Below are 18619 nucleotides of genomic sequence, written 5' to 3'. Positions count from 1 at the left end.
CCTGTTCTTTCTATTCTTCCTATTCTTCCTGCGATACTCAATGCAAATGATCCCTATGATCTGACCTGTTCTAGGTATCCTATTCTATGTTTGTTCTCGATCCGGCTCAGTGTGCTCCGACATATCCCCAACCGGAGGATGGTAGACCGGGCGACGGCCCACTAATACAGCGGTTCTGCATGCTCACCGGACCCCCGGTTAAATACCGCGCATAGTTGGTAGAAAGCCATCTTGGATTTCGCTATGGACGCTAAATGCCCCCGATGACGCGAGGGTTCTCCTGAAATGGAAAGTCGTCAATGTCAGTCTACTTAGATTTAGAGGCTGTGGGGTGACGCATGGAGAGTCGGATCAAAGGCAACAAGGCAGTCGACACTCCGACACCTAGCGGCGCTGGATACAATTCCACTCATACTACGATCAGGTTAGCCAGGTCAATGGAGGGAGAAGGGGGAAACGGACCACTCGGCCGGCCTCGTCCCCGGTATAAACCACGTGGGGAAGGGTCAGGATGCAGCTAATACCTGCGCTAATGTTCGCCCCGGTGTCGCGGCTGCTGTCGGTATGATGCAGCTGCCGGATCAACTCCAGTTCGAACCGGCCAGCGCGGATAGTTTTGCTCCAGATGTTGACTACGCCACGAGAATGGCCGGTCAAGACCAGTTCACGTTCTAGCCATTCATTTTGCACGCCTTCGTAGAAGACGCATGACAAGACGTGGTCATCACTTGTGTCGCAGACAGACTGGTCGACTAGCACTACTCCGTTGAGGGTGTACAGGGTCAAGCGATTGCCGCGGCAAACCATGATGTCCCCAGAGACATCGTTGATTCGGGCACACTACAGATTTGTTAGAAAAGGAAGTGAAGCCGAAAAAGGGAAGGAACTTACGTCAACCGCGCCATCAGTTGGCAGTGCTCGCACGAAACATCGTCGATTGAGATCCCATAGCATGATCTGTCCATCAGTAGACGCAGATAATAAGGTACTGAAGGAGCGTGAAACGGCAAGCACGGTGACCGGGGCTCGGTGACCAAAGAGTGATCCAATTGGCTGCAAATCGACCGACTTGGACGTGGCAGTCACCGTCCATAACGAGATAGTACAGTCGGTACCACAAGTAACAAGAGTGCGTGAATCAGCAAAGCTGGCGTAGGAGAGCTGGCCAACGTGAAGGTGCTCAAAGTGCCCCAGGAGCTAAAAAGATTAGAACTAAAACAATATGATGACCCATAAAAATACATACCTTGCGAGTGTCAGTAGAATAGAACCGGACACTTCCATCGAAGAATCCCCACTCCATATAATGCTCGTAGGTTGGTGGAACATTGAGCCTCAAAGCGGCAGTGCAAAGAAGACGATCCTGCTTCATGGACAGATTGGATACTCGCTCCTCGATATCTACATAGTGTTAGCACCAACGAACGTGTTCCAGCAAAATAGCACCACCAAAGAGAAGACTTACCAAGAAGAGACAATGGCATCTGCGTGAGCGACTCTGCAAGCGTATCCAGTCGAGGTATGCGATGTCGTTGATCTTCCCTCGGTGCATGTGGTCTCTGGAAGATCTGATGGGGTGTTTGTCCAAAGTTGTGAATAATACCAATAGTAGCAAGTCGTTCCATGGGATCATCGATAGCATCCAAATCCTTAGCGCCCTTGTAAGAGAGATGATGGAAGACATTGACAGATTCAATAGCCGCCTCGCCTTTTTGCTTGCTGCCAAATACCAGATCAATCCAGTGATGCAGGTTTTCAGACACGTAGGGGCTTTCAAGGGCCTCCCGGTGTTTCGCGATAAAGATTTTGGGATCGCCCTTGGCCCATGGGGGCAGTTCAACCGAGTCGATGGCTGTAGTCATATTTTGAAGAAGACCGAAGTCGTATTTGTTTGAGTTTACGAAAAACTCGGGGAGATAGAAGAATTCGGGGATCAGTTCTCGTACATCGGACATGTTTCCCCGAGATGCTGACTCCCATGCTTTGCGGATGGAATAAAAGAGGCGGTCTGCATGGTCGAAGTTGCCACCTTGAAGGAGGAGATATGACTTGACAAAGGGTTGGAGGCGAATAAGGTAAGAGCTGACAATCATGGCAGAGGAATAGTGAGTTCCGTAATGGAAAGGAGGCGAATTATCATCGCCCATCTCAGCGAAAGCATTGTAACGTTCTCGGAAGCCCGCTTCTCGCTCTTGCGTTTGGCATCCCATAGGCTTGGATAGATCTCGGAAGGTGGCTGGGTTGGTCAAGTCAAGTTCATCGCTGGTATAGTCTGCTAGGACCCACGGGAAGACAGGGTATTGGGTCAAATCATTGAAGGTTCGCCCGGCAAAAGTGTTGATCAGCATGAGATAATGGAAATTGGAGATTTCTCCCTTGACCCATTTTCGAGTTGCTGGGTTTGCCGGGAGATGACCGAATACACTGGCAAACTTTGAACCAAGGGACTGAGGTGCATCATCTTGACTGCGGAGAGTCTCAAAACGCCAGATATCTTCTGGCCGTGAGTGTCCGGCGCTGCCAGTGATCTGTGGCGCCTTAATTCCAAGTTGATTGCACAAGTCATCTCGTGACTTTGCGGACATCAGGGTCAATAGATAGCTTGTGCCGTCCGTGAAGAAGATTTCCAGAGCAACATCACGGAACAAAAAGCGGCGCTTGGATACGCTGACCAAATCTGACCATTTCCAGCTTCTTGTATCATGCTCTTGGGAGCGGCGGTCATTGGACTCTCGACCGGCAATCATGCGCACATAAGGATCTCGCTCCTCGTTGGGAGCCTGCCAAACATTGACAATTTCGCCATCCGCTCTCTGGAAGAAATTATCCAAAATGTAGATGCAGTCTTTTCCAATAATCAGGATTCCTTCCACTGCTTCTAGGCCGATGATACGCGACAAATTGCACACGCTTTGTACTTGATCGCCCCGTTGCAAAGATCGCATGACCTTCCTATTCCTATCCTCGTAGTCTTCCAGCTCGATTTTGGGATCATCAATCATCTCAAAGTTATCCTCCAACATGCTGCGATTTTCAGCATCACCCCCTGGTGACTCGGGCTCCACATTTTCACGCTCCTCGTTAAGGGGATGAGGCGTATTCATGTTCTCTCCCTCCGAAAGTGCACGTATCCGGGTATCGATCTTGATTGCTGGAGGTTCGGAGGCCTTCCGCTTGGGCTGGTAGTCTTGCCGATCGCCGGACTCATCGGGAACAAGCCGAAGTCGCATGCGACTGCGACCTTCCGTCTGGTCAAGCCACCATCTTCTTTCCTTGTTCTCCGCTAGAAGACCACCCGGTCGCCGGAGATCGAGCAGCAGAGTCGAGAAGGCAGACCACATGAATGTTGAACTGTCATGCAAATCTTGCAAGAATCTTTGGGACTTCAAGAACTCCGATGCCGCGATATTGGAGACCCAGTGTGGTAATGTTACATCATGCTTTCGAACCATGTCTTCATCGAACTTTTCAATTTGAGCCCACTGTCTCAGTTTGTCTTTGCGTTTTGAAACACGAGTGCGGACGGAATCTTCGCTGCTGACATTCTCTTCTTGGACAAACATCTCCCATGACCGAGACATTATACCGAAAAACAAAGAATCGAGATCATCACGCTGCTCGTCGATCCACTGCAAAAATGATTCATCTTCCATTCCCGAAAGAGCGTCAAAGCCGTCAGCTAACCGACGTTGAAGGGCAGCAGGGACATGGCTTAGAAGGAGTGTGATTTCATCGGGTGCTTGCACCAGTATGATTCTCCATATACTTGCAGCAGCCGAGCGGACGGTTGCGTTTGTACTGATCAGCTTGGTGTAAAGAAGATAGCACAGCAGGTGCAAGTGCTTGGACTGGGTTTCAGCCGCGGAGAGAAAGACTACCTGCCAGTAGTTCAAGCGATTCAGGAGAGGGACAGTCTGTGTATCATCTGCTTCTGACAACTGGAATAAGACAACTTTGTAAAGGGTCGAGCGAATACTTGTTACAGTCTGGTTGCACAGACGGATGCTCTTCAGTTGCGATATATCAGGGCGCTGCAGGTATTCTAGGATTGTCCCGGAAAATTCAAGGGTAGACGCGGCTCCATTGATGAACCAGCCTTCATACACTGCCTCTGTCAAATGCGTTGACAAGCGCCCAAGGTTCGTCAGGGTCCGTGGCTCATGGAGAAGACCCGGCTGAACCAAAGGTAAATCTTGTAAGGCGGAAAGCACAGAGCTGAAGACCCAGGAATTGAAGTACGCTTGGTGTTCCAAAAAGCCAGGCGGCGTCTTGAGGTAGAGGCCAAGACCTGAGAAGTCTTTGCGCCCCAGTAATTGAGCCTTGAAGACCGCCAGGATGAGGTCAAATATGGACTTGACAAGTGGATGTTGCATTGCAGCTTCATTGCCGGTAAAGGTTGGGTTCACAAAACGACGAATGCGAGCAGAAGACGGCTGGTGCTTGGCCTTACCAGAGGATACCAGAATGAAAGACGAACCACGTCGTAATGAGCCCGTGCTTTCCTCGGGGTTGCCGGAATCATCTACTGTGGTCGTCTGCAACGCAGCAGATGCATTTGCAGTACTTGAGCGTGGCCGGAGAACCAGATTGCTATCGTCAAAGCTAAGTCCACTGTGGCGAGAGTTCAGCTCCGTGTTGGGACCAACGGTATCAGCGCCGACAATCACAGGATATAGCACAGAAAGAAGTTCTTGTACGTAGGTAGAGTGTGTAGTGAAATCTTGGAAGCTTGAGGATTTTGTGCGTGCTTCTGCCAAAAATTTGACAACCGAGTTGATCATGGAGAACCCAAGTGTAGTCTGATCGGCGCTAGCAGAGTCTAAAGTTCAATGTTAGAAAAAATCTATAGTCATCTGTCTAGAAGCTTACCATGTAGCTTGAGCGAGTCCATTCTTGGCTTATCGCATTTGGAGGCCTGCTCTTCGAGACCATCACCGCTGGGGCTAGTTTGACCCTCTTGCATGATGATATGCCGCATCCCGCTCTTCATCATATTCACAATCACAGGAAGCATATCTGGGAAGATGACATTAAGATCTTCTTCTTTCAGGAACAGATTCAGCAGGCCAGGCTGGTCAAGTGGTTTTGCAAGATCCATCATGGCAATGTCACGACCGAAGAAGATGGACAAGCAGATAGGCCACAGAGCGGGCACATTCCACCATCGTTTCAAACGGTGTTCTAGGATGATGTATCCGCCGCTTTTCTCTGCAAACTTCTTACTGTAACCACTGCCGTGGACCACGAGTAGCCGGGCTAATATCTTTGTAGCAAGTACTACGATTTCAGGTTCATCTTCACACATAAGGTAAAGAAGCCACTTGTTTGTGACAGCTTTGGCGAATTTCCTCAAAGGCGCGGGGTCGCTGGGATCACAAAGCACAGAGGCATAGAGACGCAGCATTTCGATTCCCAAAGTGATACTGGGTACTTTACTTGACTCCGATTTTGCTGATGCTGGTCGTGAGGAAGGGGGAGCGAACCGCAAACTCTTCTTCCTTTGTAAATTAGAGAGAGTTTTTGGCCTGTGGAGTGCATAGGTAATTGATAACGACAATGAGCGTAGGAGATCGGGAGACGGGCTGCTCTCCATCAACGAGCGGAATGCTGATAGACAAGGTTGGAGGGATTCCTCAGTCAAGTCTCCGCTCTTCAATGTCTCCAACAATTTCTTGTTAACGCCTATTTCGATTAGCTTGAACAAAATGCTTGTAGTGCCAGAAAAACTCACGCATACGACCGAGACGTCTAGCATTGAAACGACGATAGTTACTATCTGAAGCAAAGGTGCGGAATTGCGAGTAATACAATTCAAGCACAGCGGGTTCTCCCAATCGCCAGACGTCCATGTCGACAAGCAGGATACGATAGGCGAGTGGATTTGTGATGATGGATCGATTGGGTTGCTTGAAGTCGTAACCAACAAATGCGAGAGTCAGGCGCAATAAGTCAAGCGTCAGGGTAGATATCTCATCAGGGTCAGAGGTGACCACATGAATTCTCGCTGCGCCTGGGACATTACCCATGTGGAATCCAAGCTTCTCACGCAACAAAGCTCCAAGTATACCATAACCGTTTTCTCGTTCCATAGCTTCGCTATTTCTCCAGTTGTCTTGAACGGCTTCGTAAAGGGCCTCCACAGCCATGCGAGTGCTTTCAGCAGTGCTTGCAGCCTGGACTAAGCTCAAGTGGACCGCGGCACAGCCACCTAGACACCAACTGGCATCGTCAAGTGCTCTAGGAACAGCGACAACAGGATCGCCAGTTAAAATGCCTACTCCTTGGGGTTGTGTCAGCCCATCATTGATGGCCGGAGTTGCACCGTTGACAGCAACAGCGTTGCCCCCCGCTTTCGTGAGCTGCTGTAGGCTCTTCGCTGCTTGCCTTGACAAGCATTTGATCAGTTGCGACTCGTCCACATTATTACTGTCATCATCATCCAGAACAGCAGTAGATGAAACATTGATCAAGATTGAGCTCTCGCGAATTAAAGTACTTGCCCGCCTCCGAATGGCAGTAACAATATCTGATGTCTCTTCTTTGCCCGGGTGCAAATGCTCGTTACGAAGATTCAGGGTTGCAGAAGCCTTGTATGTTTGGAAGGATCCCAGGCAATCTTGGAAGTTGCCATAATACCGAGGGCCAAGGTTATAGAAAACGGCAATCATGTCATCACTGTAAGCTTCGTCAAACAGCATACCATTGGCAAGCGACCATCGTGAAGTAGACACACCCTTCCCAAGGCGCATTGCAAGGTCTTGGGGAGTGCCAAAGAATGCCTGAATCCGAGGTGGTCTGCTTGGATGGTGGGTTGTAGGAACCGAGGGATATTCGATCTTCAATTGTTCGACGAATTCGCCGTCTATAAAAAGGGATGCTCGCGCAGAAGACATTGGCTTGGGCTTCTTGTGCACGACACAAATATGATACCAGCGCTTCGGCTCGAACTTGGCTGACTTAAATCGAACACTAGGTCGGGGTCCACGAATTGACGTCTGGAGGATGAAATTTCGAGTGTCTTTCTCAAGATATGCAAGAATGAAACATGTTTGGCTAGCATCGAACGCTCCAAAGACAGTGGTATGAGTATTGGGATCAAATTCATCAAAACGAACCCACGCAGAAAGAGTGTATCCAGCGGAAGTGATAGGTGGGAAAGGACGGCCAAGGGTTCCAAACTCGACGGAGCAATATCCATGTCGGGACATATCAAACTGTATCGAAGGAGGTTCCTTCGATGACTTGAGAGCAGCAAGTAGGACCTTCAATACTTGCGGGTTTTCGTGAGCCCCACGATATAGAGCTACCGCATCATCCAGGTTGCTCATGCCTTGAACGCTGAGATATTTGGCAAGGTCTTGATATATTGTCTTTTCGCTTTCGGATCTTGCGCCGTCGAACAAGAGAGGTAAAATCGACGTCAGCATATCAGTGGCATGCAGGGCTACAACATTCCTGCGTGATTGCGAGGCAAGTTGGCAGAGGCAAGCAGGCAAAGCCAGGCGGAGAGTATCATATCCAGACGAAAGGGATGAGTGCATCAGCCAGACACGAAGGAATGGTCCGAGCAGTTCCGGTACCTCCACTGTTTCTGTTGACCCAATGCAGCTATCAACGGCATCTTGAACATCTTTTGGAGACCGGTGGTTGTCGCTTTCGGGAAACTTGGTGTCCAGAGTCACAAAGATGCCCGCCACGGTCTCCTGGCATAGAGCGGCGGCCAGAATGGCCCCGTAGAGATGTTGTGCATCACTTTTGGCTGTATCTATCTTCTTGACCAACGTGGTCAGAGTTGCCTCCAATGCAGCAATACCGCCTCCAACTATTCTCCGCGCAAAGTAACGCTTGTTACCAAAATGGTCCTTGAGGCCCTCGGCCAGAACGCCCAACACATCCTTGAAAATCCCGAGTAGGCTTTTTCGTTCTCCCTGGGACAAAATTTCGGGGTCGTAAAGCTCGGCTAGCTTGTCAGCCAGTCCCAAAAGAGTCTGGAAGCCCTGATGATATCGGAATGCGTCTTTGGCGGTCCGCGGATGAGCATCGTCGATAAAGGTATGACGGAGACGAAGCAGCGACTCGGTCGTCGACAGGGCCTGTGGGAGGGTAAATTCGGTGCCGGCACCGAGTTTCTGGAGCTGTTCAATGGTGGGAGCTAGCTCATCCGTCAATCGATCGGTCGATCCGGCGGGGGAGGCAGGATGGAGGGAAGCCGGAGCCATGGCCAAATCTTAATCACGTCCGCTCCGTGTGACCATCGGAGACCATGTATATGGAAACTGCGGGTACAGTCTGCATTACAGTGCGCCAAGGGAGACAGTAAGGCTAATTCGCGCTTGTCGTCATCGGACTAAAATCAGCCACACTGGGAGGTGAGGGGGAAGTTACATATCAGGTGACTTGGGGGCTGGACGTATTCCCAAAACAGGTAATTTTACAGGATGATAGGAGATGATAAGCGATAAGACAGCTCTCCGTGTAATGTGGAGAACCTTGGGAAGATAGACCAGCTGAGATCCTATGAGACCTGACCTTTATACTCCGCCGATCAGTCACAGGTTCAGCGATCCAATAATGAGCTTGTCTTCCATACCCTGAACAAGGCAGGGTTGAGTCACCCGAGCACGCGACTTCGGAGGAGAAGTTGCCTTTCAGCGGCAAGGTGCAGGGACCCGGGTACCTGGCGTCTCCACGAATCAAGGCAGTGTAGTCTCAGGGTATCATCTTCTTGTAATATGAGAATAGTCTCGTATACTGGGAATAGCGCAGCTCTAGGTTGTAAGAAAAAAGCTAATTATACATCGCTGTCCCAGTTTTAAGATAGGCAGAACTGCAAAAGAGGCGATACCCGTACATTCCCCGTACTCCACTCTGACTGGTCAATGATCGACAAATCCAGGTCACAGGTTGCTTGCATCATCACCTCAGATAAGAGAGACCTCCCCCGTCTTCTCCTCACTTTCCTTCTCATCTTCCCCCCATCCTATCCTCAACTCATCCTACACTCCCTACTATTTATCCTTTTTTTCTTGAATCTGTTTTTGATTCCCATCTGCCCAGCATGAAAGGCTTCTTGAGCCTATCTCTGCTCCCGTTGCTGGCAGTTGCCTCACCTCTATCGGTGGGCTCTATCCACAATGACGCAGCTCCCATCCTCTCCTCATCAACCGCACAAGACATTCCTGACTCCTATATTATTGTGTTCAAGAACCATGTAAACCAGAAGGTTGCTTCGGCTCACCACAGCTGGGTGCAGGACATCCACACTGCCCAGAACGGTCGCATGGAGCTGAAGAAGCGCTCCTTGTTTGACTTCGATTTCGAGGCTTTCACCGGTCTCAAGCACACTTTCCACATCGCTGGTGGTCTCACTGGTTATGCTGGTCATTTCCACGAGGATGTTATCGAGCAGGTCCGCCGGCATCCGGATGTAAGAACCCCCCCTTTCTACTACATATCTGCAAAAGCTAATCAAATTGTTCCGATGTTTAGGTTGAGTATATCGAGAAGGACTCCGAGGTCCGCACCATGGATGGGCCTCAGACCGAGAAGAACGCCCCTTGGGGTCTCGCCCGTATCTCTCACCGTGAGAGCCTCTCCTTCGGCACCTTCAACAAGTACCTCTACGCCGAGGATGGCGGTGAGGGTGTTGATGCCTACGTGATTGACACTGGTACCAACGTTGACCACACTGACTTTGAGGGTCGTGCCAACTGGGGCAAGACTGTCCCTCAGGGCGATGCCGATGAGGATGGAAACGGTCACGGAACCCACTGTTCCGGTACCATCGCCGGTAAGAAGTACGGTGTTGCCAAGAAGGCCAACGTCTACGCCGTCAAGGTCCTCCGCTCCAACGGCTCTGGCTCCATGTCCGATGTCGTTAAGGGTGTTGAGTGGGCTGCTGAGGCTCACATCAAGAAGTCCAAGGCTGGTGACAAGAAGTTCAAGGGTAGCGTTGCCAACATGTCTCTTGGTGGTGGCAGCTCCCGCACTCTGGATCTCGCTGTCAACGCCGCTGTCGATGCTGGTATTCACTTCGCTGTCGCTGCCGGTAATGACAACGCTGATGCTTGCAACTACTCCCCTGCTGCCGCCGAGAAGGCCGTCACCGTCGGTGCCTCCACCCTGGCTGATGAGCGTGCCTACTTCTCCAACTACGGCAAGTGCACTGACATCTTCGCCCCCGGTCTGAACATTCTTTCCACCTGGATCGGCAGCAAGTACGCCACCAACACCATCTCCGGTACCTCCATGGCCTCTCCTCACATTGCCGGTCTCCTGGCCTACTACGTCTCCCTGGCTCCTGCCAAGGACTCGGCCTTCGCTGTTGCCGATGTCACCCCCAAGCAGCTCAAGGATGCTCTCATCAGCGTTGCCACCAAGGGCACACTGACTGACATTCCCTCTGACACCCCCAACGTAAGTTATTCCTTACCACTCCCCTTCTTGTGTCATTTCATTCTGACTTTATCTAGCTCCTCGCCTGGAACGGTGGTGGTTCTTCCAACTACACCCAGATCCTCGCCGATGGTGGCTACAAGGCCAAGGCCGACGCCGCGGACTACGTCCAGGATGTTGAGGACCGTCTCCACGAGGCCTTTGAGCATGCCGAGAAGACCTTCCACCGCGAGATCGGTGCTATCTACAGCGAGATTAAGGATGCTGTCTCTGCATAGATTAGAAGCTTGTTCGGATCATGTCAGTGACTGATTCAACAACTCGGGCATTTGGATGAATGGATTAACACAGGCGCACTTCATATTTTCTTTGGGTTTATTATTTCGTGTTGGATTCCGCTGAGTCCACGGGTCTACCCCGTATCACTCCTATACAGATTGGTTTTTGCTATTTTGTTTCATTCTCACAACGTAGTATACTAGTCTACTATAAGTCTACTATACAACCAACTTGATTTAGATCATTTCTGTTCCTGCAGTACTGTAGTTGCTTGTGCATTCCTAGTGCTCCATGGAGGTAAGCAAAATGGACAACACCGGAGTTAGAATGTTATTACTTAGTGATGATATACGTCAGTTGTATCCTCACAACGTGTGGATTCAGAAGCTTGTCCATTCGTTCGATAAGAGCTGCGCGTGCGGCGTCTCCTGTAGTCCAGGCGACAAAGCCGAGGTAGAAGAACGGGGACCCAGTGAGGGGGTCCGATAATTGTGGGGGCTGTTGTTGCGGTGTGATCGTTATTGACGGCCATGCAGCTGGCCCAGCTGTGGAAATCGCAGACTGTCATAATGTGGTAACGTTGGAAAAGGCTGGTGGCTTCAGATATGATCCATATTGCAGGGGCTCAGCTTGTCACCTGAGATTTGTACATGTTAATACATTCGACTGCCTACGACTGCCGAGTGACTGGAAGCTCCGATATAGGAGTTAGTTCGGTTCATACGGAGTTAAGGTCGGGATCGTGTGGGGAAAAAAGCCCACTTGTGCTGGGCGATGGCGATTGGCGACAGGGCTGATGTTCCAGTGTGGGAAGAGGTGCAATATGCGAGAAAATGATGACATTGAGTAGAATATTGATCTGATGGAATGTAGAATGAACTAGCAACGCAAATCGCAAGCCCCGTATGCAATAACCATATGCTGGAATCATGATCCCACGACGCCAAATAGAAAATTAAAATAAAATGCCCGATAGATAATATGCGCCGAGAATGCTAACCATGTGTCCAGGGCCATGAATGTGAGATACGAGATCACTTTCAATTCCCACTCCCGCTTAACTCCAGCACCCGAGGGGGCCCAGTTACCTTAAGCCTTGGCCGTGTCCTTCGTATCCTCCTCGAGCGAGTCATCGTCCGCGTCGTCGAGCTCGTCAACTTCGCTGTCGCTGAACTGCTGAAGTCCTTCGTCCGAGTCGCTTCCGCCGAAAACGTCGCTGTCTGCATCACTGTCCGCCCAGAAGTCATGGTCCTCCTTTTCGACCGGCTCCCTCACGATAGAGGTCTCATGTGTCGGCATGACGAAACCCGCCGGGATATCGGCCTTGGATTTCTCGACCTCGGCCTTGATTCGTTGGCGATAAGCTTCTGGATCCGTACGGAGGAGAATGCCTGCATCGACGTTGGCGGGGGAGGAGGGCTCAGCGTCGTCGAGGAGGGAGATGATCGAGATCAGAACGGATTCGACGCGCTGGGCCGGGGACCAGCGCTCGGAAGCGAGTTCGCCCGACATTGCATCTTCGCCTGGGGCGTGGAGGATTGAAATGCACAATTTGCCATCCGGGTAGATGTTCGGATGGTGCAAGGCCTTGCGGAATCGGAATTCTGGGGAGGGACGACGCCGTTAGTCATATGGCGGTTGGGAGGTTGGAATTCTTGAGACTCCTTACCTGGAGGGGAGTAAGGATAGTTTGACGGGAAGCGCATCTTGGCTTTAAAGTAGCCCCCGTAGTACATGGAGTCCGGGTTGATCACGATCAGAGCCACATCCCAGTTGAAGATGTCGTCATTGTGTAACTGGCACCGTTAGTTCGGAGATTCTTCTGGAGTTCAGGGATCTTACCTCCACGTTGACCCATTTCTCTTTAAGAAGAGCCTTATATTCGTTCATGAGTATGCGTTCTGCCATGGTGGGAAAGTTGCGTTGGAAATGAGAGTGATGGACAAAGTTGGTAATCTTTGGGAACCCTGGGAAAACCGGTGGCGACTGAGTAATCAAAGCCTTTCAAGGTTTGTGATACTGCCCAGGTGGTCACCTATCAGCTATCAGGCGCCGTGATCATGCATCTCCGGTCGCTAGTGAACGGGTTCGATGTGCCTGGTCACTTGCATGTCTTTCTCGCTGTGGGGAACCGATAAGAGACCTCTCGAAGACTGTACAAATCTACGGAGTTAATAGGGGAAAATCTTGTAGTATGTAATCGTCAACTCGTACCTAGAGTTGGCCATAGGAGTTAATGAATATCTCTCTAATATACTCTGTAAGAATAGCTTTGTTCAACTGCGTCAACTGCCCCCGACCGCATCCCTAAAACGTGGTGGCGGCCTATGTTACTCTACCCGGAGTCCGTCCACCGCCGGTTTTGGAAAGACTCGCAATCCCTGTCCTCCTCTTCTTCTTCCCCCGCCCTAAAGGTTTCTCTCAACAAGATATCTCAACTTTGAACTACTTCAGTCAGCTTCTCTCGGTGCTATTGGAGCCTGGCTCACTCGCCTCAACGGCTTTCGGTCTCGGAATCTTCTTCCGTTCCGACACAGCAAACTTTGGTCGATTCTGCAATGCCAGCCTTGTCCGGTCAAGTGGAAACAGTATAACTAGAATTGACTTGGATCCAGTCGCATTGTCGAATTTGACATTGTCGCCAGCTTGAGCGCTGCGTAATCACTGCGCGCGAGGTCCGAGAGCATAAGTCTCTGCGAGCTTTGCGCTCTGTCAGTCATGCTGCCGCAATGTCAAGGCCCTGTCTGGGCCATTGACGACTTGTCTCGTTGCTTTCAACGCAAGTGAGTACCGTCAAGAGAGCCCCTGCGACCGTTGGTTCCGTGCTGATCATGAGATACATCATATAGCGTTCTTCAGGTGATCCTTCCCCTCACGGCTTGCAGCGTCTCCGTGCTGGTGGTGCTCATTCGCCTCGCCCATCGATATGTGGTTTCCCGAAAAGGTGTAACATACAAGGTCCTCCCGAATGAGGACTCCGAGGTCCCCAATGGCCATCAAAACGAATCCGATACGATGCTCTTCCAGGCTGTCCAGCTGGAACAAAATGAAACCGAGGTCGACCGTCCACGTGGAGAGGTTATGATCGTCTTGGCCGAAACCGCGGCGCTTGTGGGCCAAATTGCAGTCTATGTGGTGATTTTGTCGTCTCAAGCCTGGGGTCGTTATGGAACCCTTCCCGCCGTTGCGGGTTTGGTATCGTGGGGTTACATCCTGTTTTTGGTGCTGGTCCGATTCCTGCTATCGACATTGGATGTTTCTTCCGCCCCAAGCCTATGGAACCACACAGCTTTCCTGTACGGCGTTCAGTGGCTCTTCAATGTCATGGTCTTCCGCTCCGCCATTATCCATCCCTTGTCTCAGCGCGCCTTGGTTCTGAGCAGTGTTCAGTTCTCGCTGAGCACATTGCTCCTGCTCATTGCACTGACTACTCGCCGAGGAAACAAGCCAGTTCTAGTCGAGCGTGAAGATGGATTGGAACCCCCGACATACCCCATGGCCAGCTTGTTGTCACTTGCAACCTTCTCCTGGCTCGATCCGCTTGTCTTGAAGGGCTACCGCCAACCACTGGAGCTTGAGGACGTCTGGAACCTGACCCCGTCCCAAAAGGCTGCCAACGTTCTCAGCGAATTCCGCAAGCGCCAGATGAAGGGTTCCCTGGCTTGGAAGCTGATTCGCTTCTTTGCTGGGACGATCTTGAAGCAGGGTGCTTGGACTGTCTTTGCCAACTTGTTCGTTTTCATGCCCAGTCTACTTCTCAAGGCTATTCTTGAATATGTTGAAGACCCTCGATCCACTACGCCTAATGCCGCTTGGTTGTACGCTATTTTGCTCTTCTGTTGTGCTACGGTCCAGGGTGTGGCTGATGGCCAAGCACTGTACATCGGTCGTAAGATGGGTGTCAGAATTCGCGCGATTATTATTGGTGAGATTTATGCCAAGGCCCTCCGACGCAAAGCAGGTGCTTCGGTAGAAGCGGCCCGCAAGGCCGTGGAAGAACCTCTTATCAACGACGCAAAGAAGAAGAAGAAGGGTCTATTCTCTTTCGGTCGCAAGAAGAAGGCCGCCAATGCCAACGACACAGAGAACGGAACCAAACCTGCTGCCGAGGAGGATACTACTCAAGCTAATGTCGGTACAATTATCAACTTAATGGCGATCGATTCCTTCAAGGTCAGCGAGGTTGGAGCCTATCTTCACTTTTTGTGGGCTAGTGTGCCTGTGCAGATCACTATGGCCGTCACTCTGCTATACTACATCATGGGCTTCAGCTCTTTTGCTGGTATCGCAATCATGGTTTGCATGCTACCCGTCAATCTCTTTATCGCCCGTCAGTTCAACAAGGTGCAAAACCAAATCTTGAAGGGTACCGATGCCCGTATCCATTCCACCAATGAAGTACTGCAGAACATTCGCATCATCAAGTACTTTGCTTGGGAGCAACGTTTCCAGGACATTGTCAATGAGAAGCGTAAGACTGAATTGAAGGCGCTTCGCAAGCGTTATATCCTTTGGTCTTCTGCCGCAACTGTCTGGTACGGAACACCGATTCTTATCACCTTCTTGTCATTCTTCTTGTACACTGTTGTCGAGAAGAAGCAATTGACTCCTTCAATTGCCTTCCCTGCGTTGTCAATGTTCTCCTTGCTTCGCGTTCCCCTGGACCAACTGGCCGACATGGTAGCGCACGTTCAGGAGTCGAAGGTCTCCCTGGACCGTGTGGACAAGTATCTCAACGAGGAGGAGACTGGCAAATATGATCAGCTGCGTGATAGTACTGTTGCAGGTACCCCTGCCCGTCTTGGCCTTGAAAAGGCGACACTCACTTGGAGCACTTCGAAGCCCACTCCCCAAGCAGCTGGATCCGCTGATGGCCTGGACTCGTTCCGCTTGATCAACATTGATGTTGAGTTCCTTGTCGGAAAATTGAACATCATTGCCGGTCCTACTGGCTCTGGAAAGACATCTCTTCTGATGGCTATGCTTGGAGAGATGAGACTTCTCGATGGCCGTGTTCACCTTCCTGGTGGAATGTCAAACAGAGCAGATCTCCCGGTTGACCCCGAAACTGGTTTGATTGAAAGCGTCGCCTACTGTGCCCAGGAAGCGTGGTTGGTCAACGACACCGTGAAGGAAAACATCATTTTCGCCTCTCCTTATGATGAGCGTCGCTACCGTGCCGTGCTCAAGGCCTGTGCTCTCGAGCGTGATCTTCAGATCCTTGATGCCGGTGATCAGACTCTTGTCGGAGAAAAGGGTATCAGTTTGTCTGGTGGTCAGAAGCAGAGAATTTCTCTTGCCCGTGCCATCTACAGCAGTGGTCGCCACTTGCTTCTGGATGACTGTCTCTCTGCCGTCGACTCTCACACCGCTAAGCACATCTTCCGCCAAGCCCTTACTGGTCCTCTGATGCTGAACCGTACCTGCATCCTGGTCACTCACAACGTTGCTCTGACCGTGCCTCAGTCCGACCATGTCGTTGTCCTCGAGAACGGCAAGGTCTCCGCTCAGGGTCGCCCTGATGATGTTGCTGCTACTGGTGCCCTGGGTGACGAATTCCTCAAGTCTCGACCTGCTTCCCGGGCCAGCTCTCGGGGCTTATCTCGTGCGCCCTCCGATCACGAAGGTGACGATGAAGAAACGGCGGCCAACGGAAATGCCAACGGAAACGCAAAGGACGAAAAGGCCAAGCTGACAGAGTCTAAGGCTACTGGTAGCATCAAGTGGTCTACCGTCAGCATGTACCTCCGCTCTATGGGTCCATGGTACTACTGGATTGGAGCTGTCTTGGTGTTCTGCTTGCAGCAACTGGGCTCGGTTTCCACCAACATTTGGATTCGCCAATGGGCAAACGCTTACCACACCTCCAACAAGGCTGGCACTGAGAACGATGCCGGCCAGTACGCCGCCGCCGCCCACCTCAAAGCACCCAGCTTTAATGTTGGAACCGTTGGTCGCGTCAGCAGCTGGAGCTTGCCCCAGTTTGGTGCAAGCTCTACGGGCGAGCCTGATAATGAAGTCAATGTGCTGTACTACCTCGGTGTCTACGCTCTTCTTGGCTTCCTTTACATCGCAATCTCTCTGTCTCGCGAGGCTGTCCTGTTTTGGGGTTCTCTTCATGCCTCCTGGAAGATCCACGACCGCCTTCTCAAGGCTGTCATGCATGCCAAGTTCCGTTTCTTCGATTCCACTCCCCTTGGTCAACTCATGAATCGATTCTCCAAGGATGTCGAGTCTGTTGATCAGGAAGTCGCTCCTGTTGCCATTGGCATGCTTCACAGTCTGGCTTCTGTCATCATGATCGTTATCTTGATCTCTGTTATCACCCCTGGGTTCTTGATTGCTGGTGTGTTTATCACACTGGTGTACACTGCTCTCGGTGCCGTCTACCTGAACTCTTCTCGTGATCTTAAGCGTTTGGAGTCTGTCCAGCGCAGTCCCCTGTATCAACAGTTTGGCGAGACCCTCAACGGCATTGTCACTATTCGTGCCTACGGTGATGGTCCTCGTTTCATGATTGACAACCACCGCCGCATCAACGCCTACAACCGGCCACACATCTACCTGTGGGCTAGCAACCGCTGGCTCGCTCTCCGTGTTGACTGGACTGGTGCTTTGGTCTCGTTCTTCTCGGCTACCTTCGTGTTGCTTAATGTTGGAAAGATTGATGCCGGTGCTGCTGGTCTTTCGCTCACCTATGCTGTTACATTCACAGAGAACGTTCTCTGGCTTGTTCGTCTATACTCCGAGGTTCAGCAAAACATGAACTCCGTCGAGCGTGTGAGAGAATACCTGGAAGTGGAGCAGGAGGCAGCCGCTGTCATTCCTGAGTCCCGGCCTACTGCTGGTTGGCCCAGCCAGGGTGCAGTCGAGTTCAACGGTTACAGCACCCGCTATCGCCCTGACTTGGACCCGGTCCTCAAGGAAGTTTCATTCTCCGTCAAGGCTGGTGAGAAGGTTGGTATTGTTGGTCGCACAGGTGCCGGCAAGAGTTCGCTCGCACTGGCTCTGTTCCGCGGTCTTGAAGCCGAGAAGGGACAGATCCTGATTGACGGCGTCGACATTGGCTCCATTGGACTGCGTGACCTGCGTGAGGCAATCACCATTGTGCCTCAAGACCCAACCCTATTCACCGGCACGCTCCGCAGTAACCTCGATCCCTTCGGTATCTTCAGCGACGAGGAAATCTTCACAGCCCTCCGCCGCGTCCACCTAATTGGGTCTAGCACCTCAGGCACCGCAACCCCCACAACCTCCAGCACCCTCACCGCCACAGAGGCCACCGGAGTAAACGGTAGCGCAGTCACTGTCGTTGACAACAAGAACATCTTCCACAACCTAGACAGCCTAGTCTCAGAGTCCGGCTCAAACCTTTCCCAAGGCCAGCGCCAACTCGTCTGTCTCGCCCGCGCTCTGCTCAAGAGTCCCCGCGTTCTAATGATGGACGAAGCAACCGCCTCCATCGACTACGCCACAGACGCCAAGATCCAAGAGACTCTCCGTGAACTCCGCGACAGCACAATCATCACCATCGCCCACCGTCTGCAAACAATCATCGACTATGACAAGGTCCTGGTTCTCGATCACGGCCGTGTCATCGAGTTCGACCACCCCTGGCAACTGATTAACGAGCAAGACGGTCTATTCCGCGGCATGTGCGATAACAGCGGCAACATGGAAGTTCTCCTTGACGGTGCCAAGCGCGCCTGGACCCAGAAGCGTCTCGTGGACGATTCTTAAAAGCAAAAGCTGCCCTCCATACCATCTGTTGGGTCATACCTTTTTTGTTTCTTTTTTCCTTTTCCTTCCCTCCCCCATGTTTTCCTATAGAAGTCGCGTACATATCCATTGTCTACCTGTTGTGTCTATTATTGACTCCCCGTTCATTCTCCTCGGAGCGGGGATGCAAAAAGAGAGAGGTCAATGTAATCGTCATTTTCATCTT

At 51.4% G+C, this 18619-nt stretch overlaps 4 protein-coding genes across 4 annotated transcripts; 2 read left to right on the top strand and 2 right to left on the bottom strand.

Moving 5' to 3' along the window:
- Positions 1 to 384: 384 nt before the first annotated feature.
- N7511_000313 (Beige/BEACH domain protein) lies at positions 385 to 8219 on the bottom strand (the record flags this gene model as incomplete). Its single annotated transcript, XM_057122738.1, has 7 exons — positions 385 to 414; positions 463 to 840; positions 892 to 1197; positions 1247 to 1401; positions 1466 to 4819; positions 4870 to 5682; positions 5732 to 8219. The coding sequence occupies 7 exons, from the start codon at positions 8217 to 8219 to the stop codon at positions 385 to 387; spliced, it is 7524 nt and encodes a 2507-aa protein (XP_056988471.1).
- An 839-nt stretch (positions 8220 to 9058) lies between these two features.
- On the top strand, positions 9059 to 10673 carry N7511_000312 (S8 family peptidase; the record flags this gene model as incomplete). The annotated part of the gene is made up of 3 exons (XM_057122737.1): positions 9059 to 9427; positions 9490 to 10416; positions 10473 to 10673. The coding sequence occupies 3 exons, from the start codon at positions 9059 to 9061 to the stop codon at positions 10671 to 10673; spliced, it is 1497 nt and encodes a 498-aa protein (XP_056988470.1).
- A 1090-nt stretch (positions 10674 to 11763) lies between these two features.
- Positions 11764 to 12582, bottom strand: N7511_000311 (uncharacterized protein; the record flags this gene model as incomplete). Its single annotated transcript, XM_057122736.1, has 3 exons — positions 11764 to 12278; positions 12344 to 12470; positions 12517 to 12582. 3 exons carry the CDS (start codon positions 12580 to 12582, stop codon positions 11764 to 11766), a joined length of 708 nt encoding a protein of 235 aa, XP_056988469.1.
- An 810-nt stretch (positions 12583 to 13392) lies between these two features.
- On the top strand, positions 13393 to 18414 carry N7511_000310 (uncharacterized protein; the record flags this gene model as incomplete). The annotated part of the gene is made up of 2 exons (XM_057122735.1): positions 13393 to 13457; positions 13524 to 18414. The coding sequence occupies 2 exons, from the start codon at positions 13393 to 13395 to the stop codon at positions 18412 to 18414; spliced, it is 4956 nt and encodes a 1651-aa protein (XP_056988468.1).
- Between the last annotated feature and the right edge of the window lie 205 nt (positions 18415 to 18619).

The sequence above is a fragment of the Penicillium nucicola genome (genome assembly GCF_028828085.1).
Source record: "Penicillium nucicola strain IBT 29836 chromosome Unknown utg000001l, whole genome shotgun sequence".
Classification (NCBI taxonomy): Eukaryota; Fungi; Ascomycota; class Eurotiomycetes; order Eurotiales; family Aspergillaceae; genus Penicillium; species Penicillium nucicola.
This window is presented reverse-complemented; position numbering and strand designations above follow the sequence as displayed.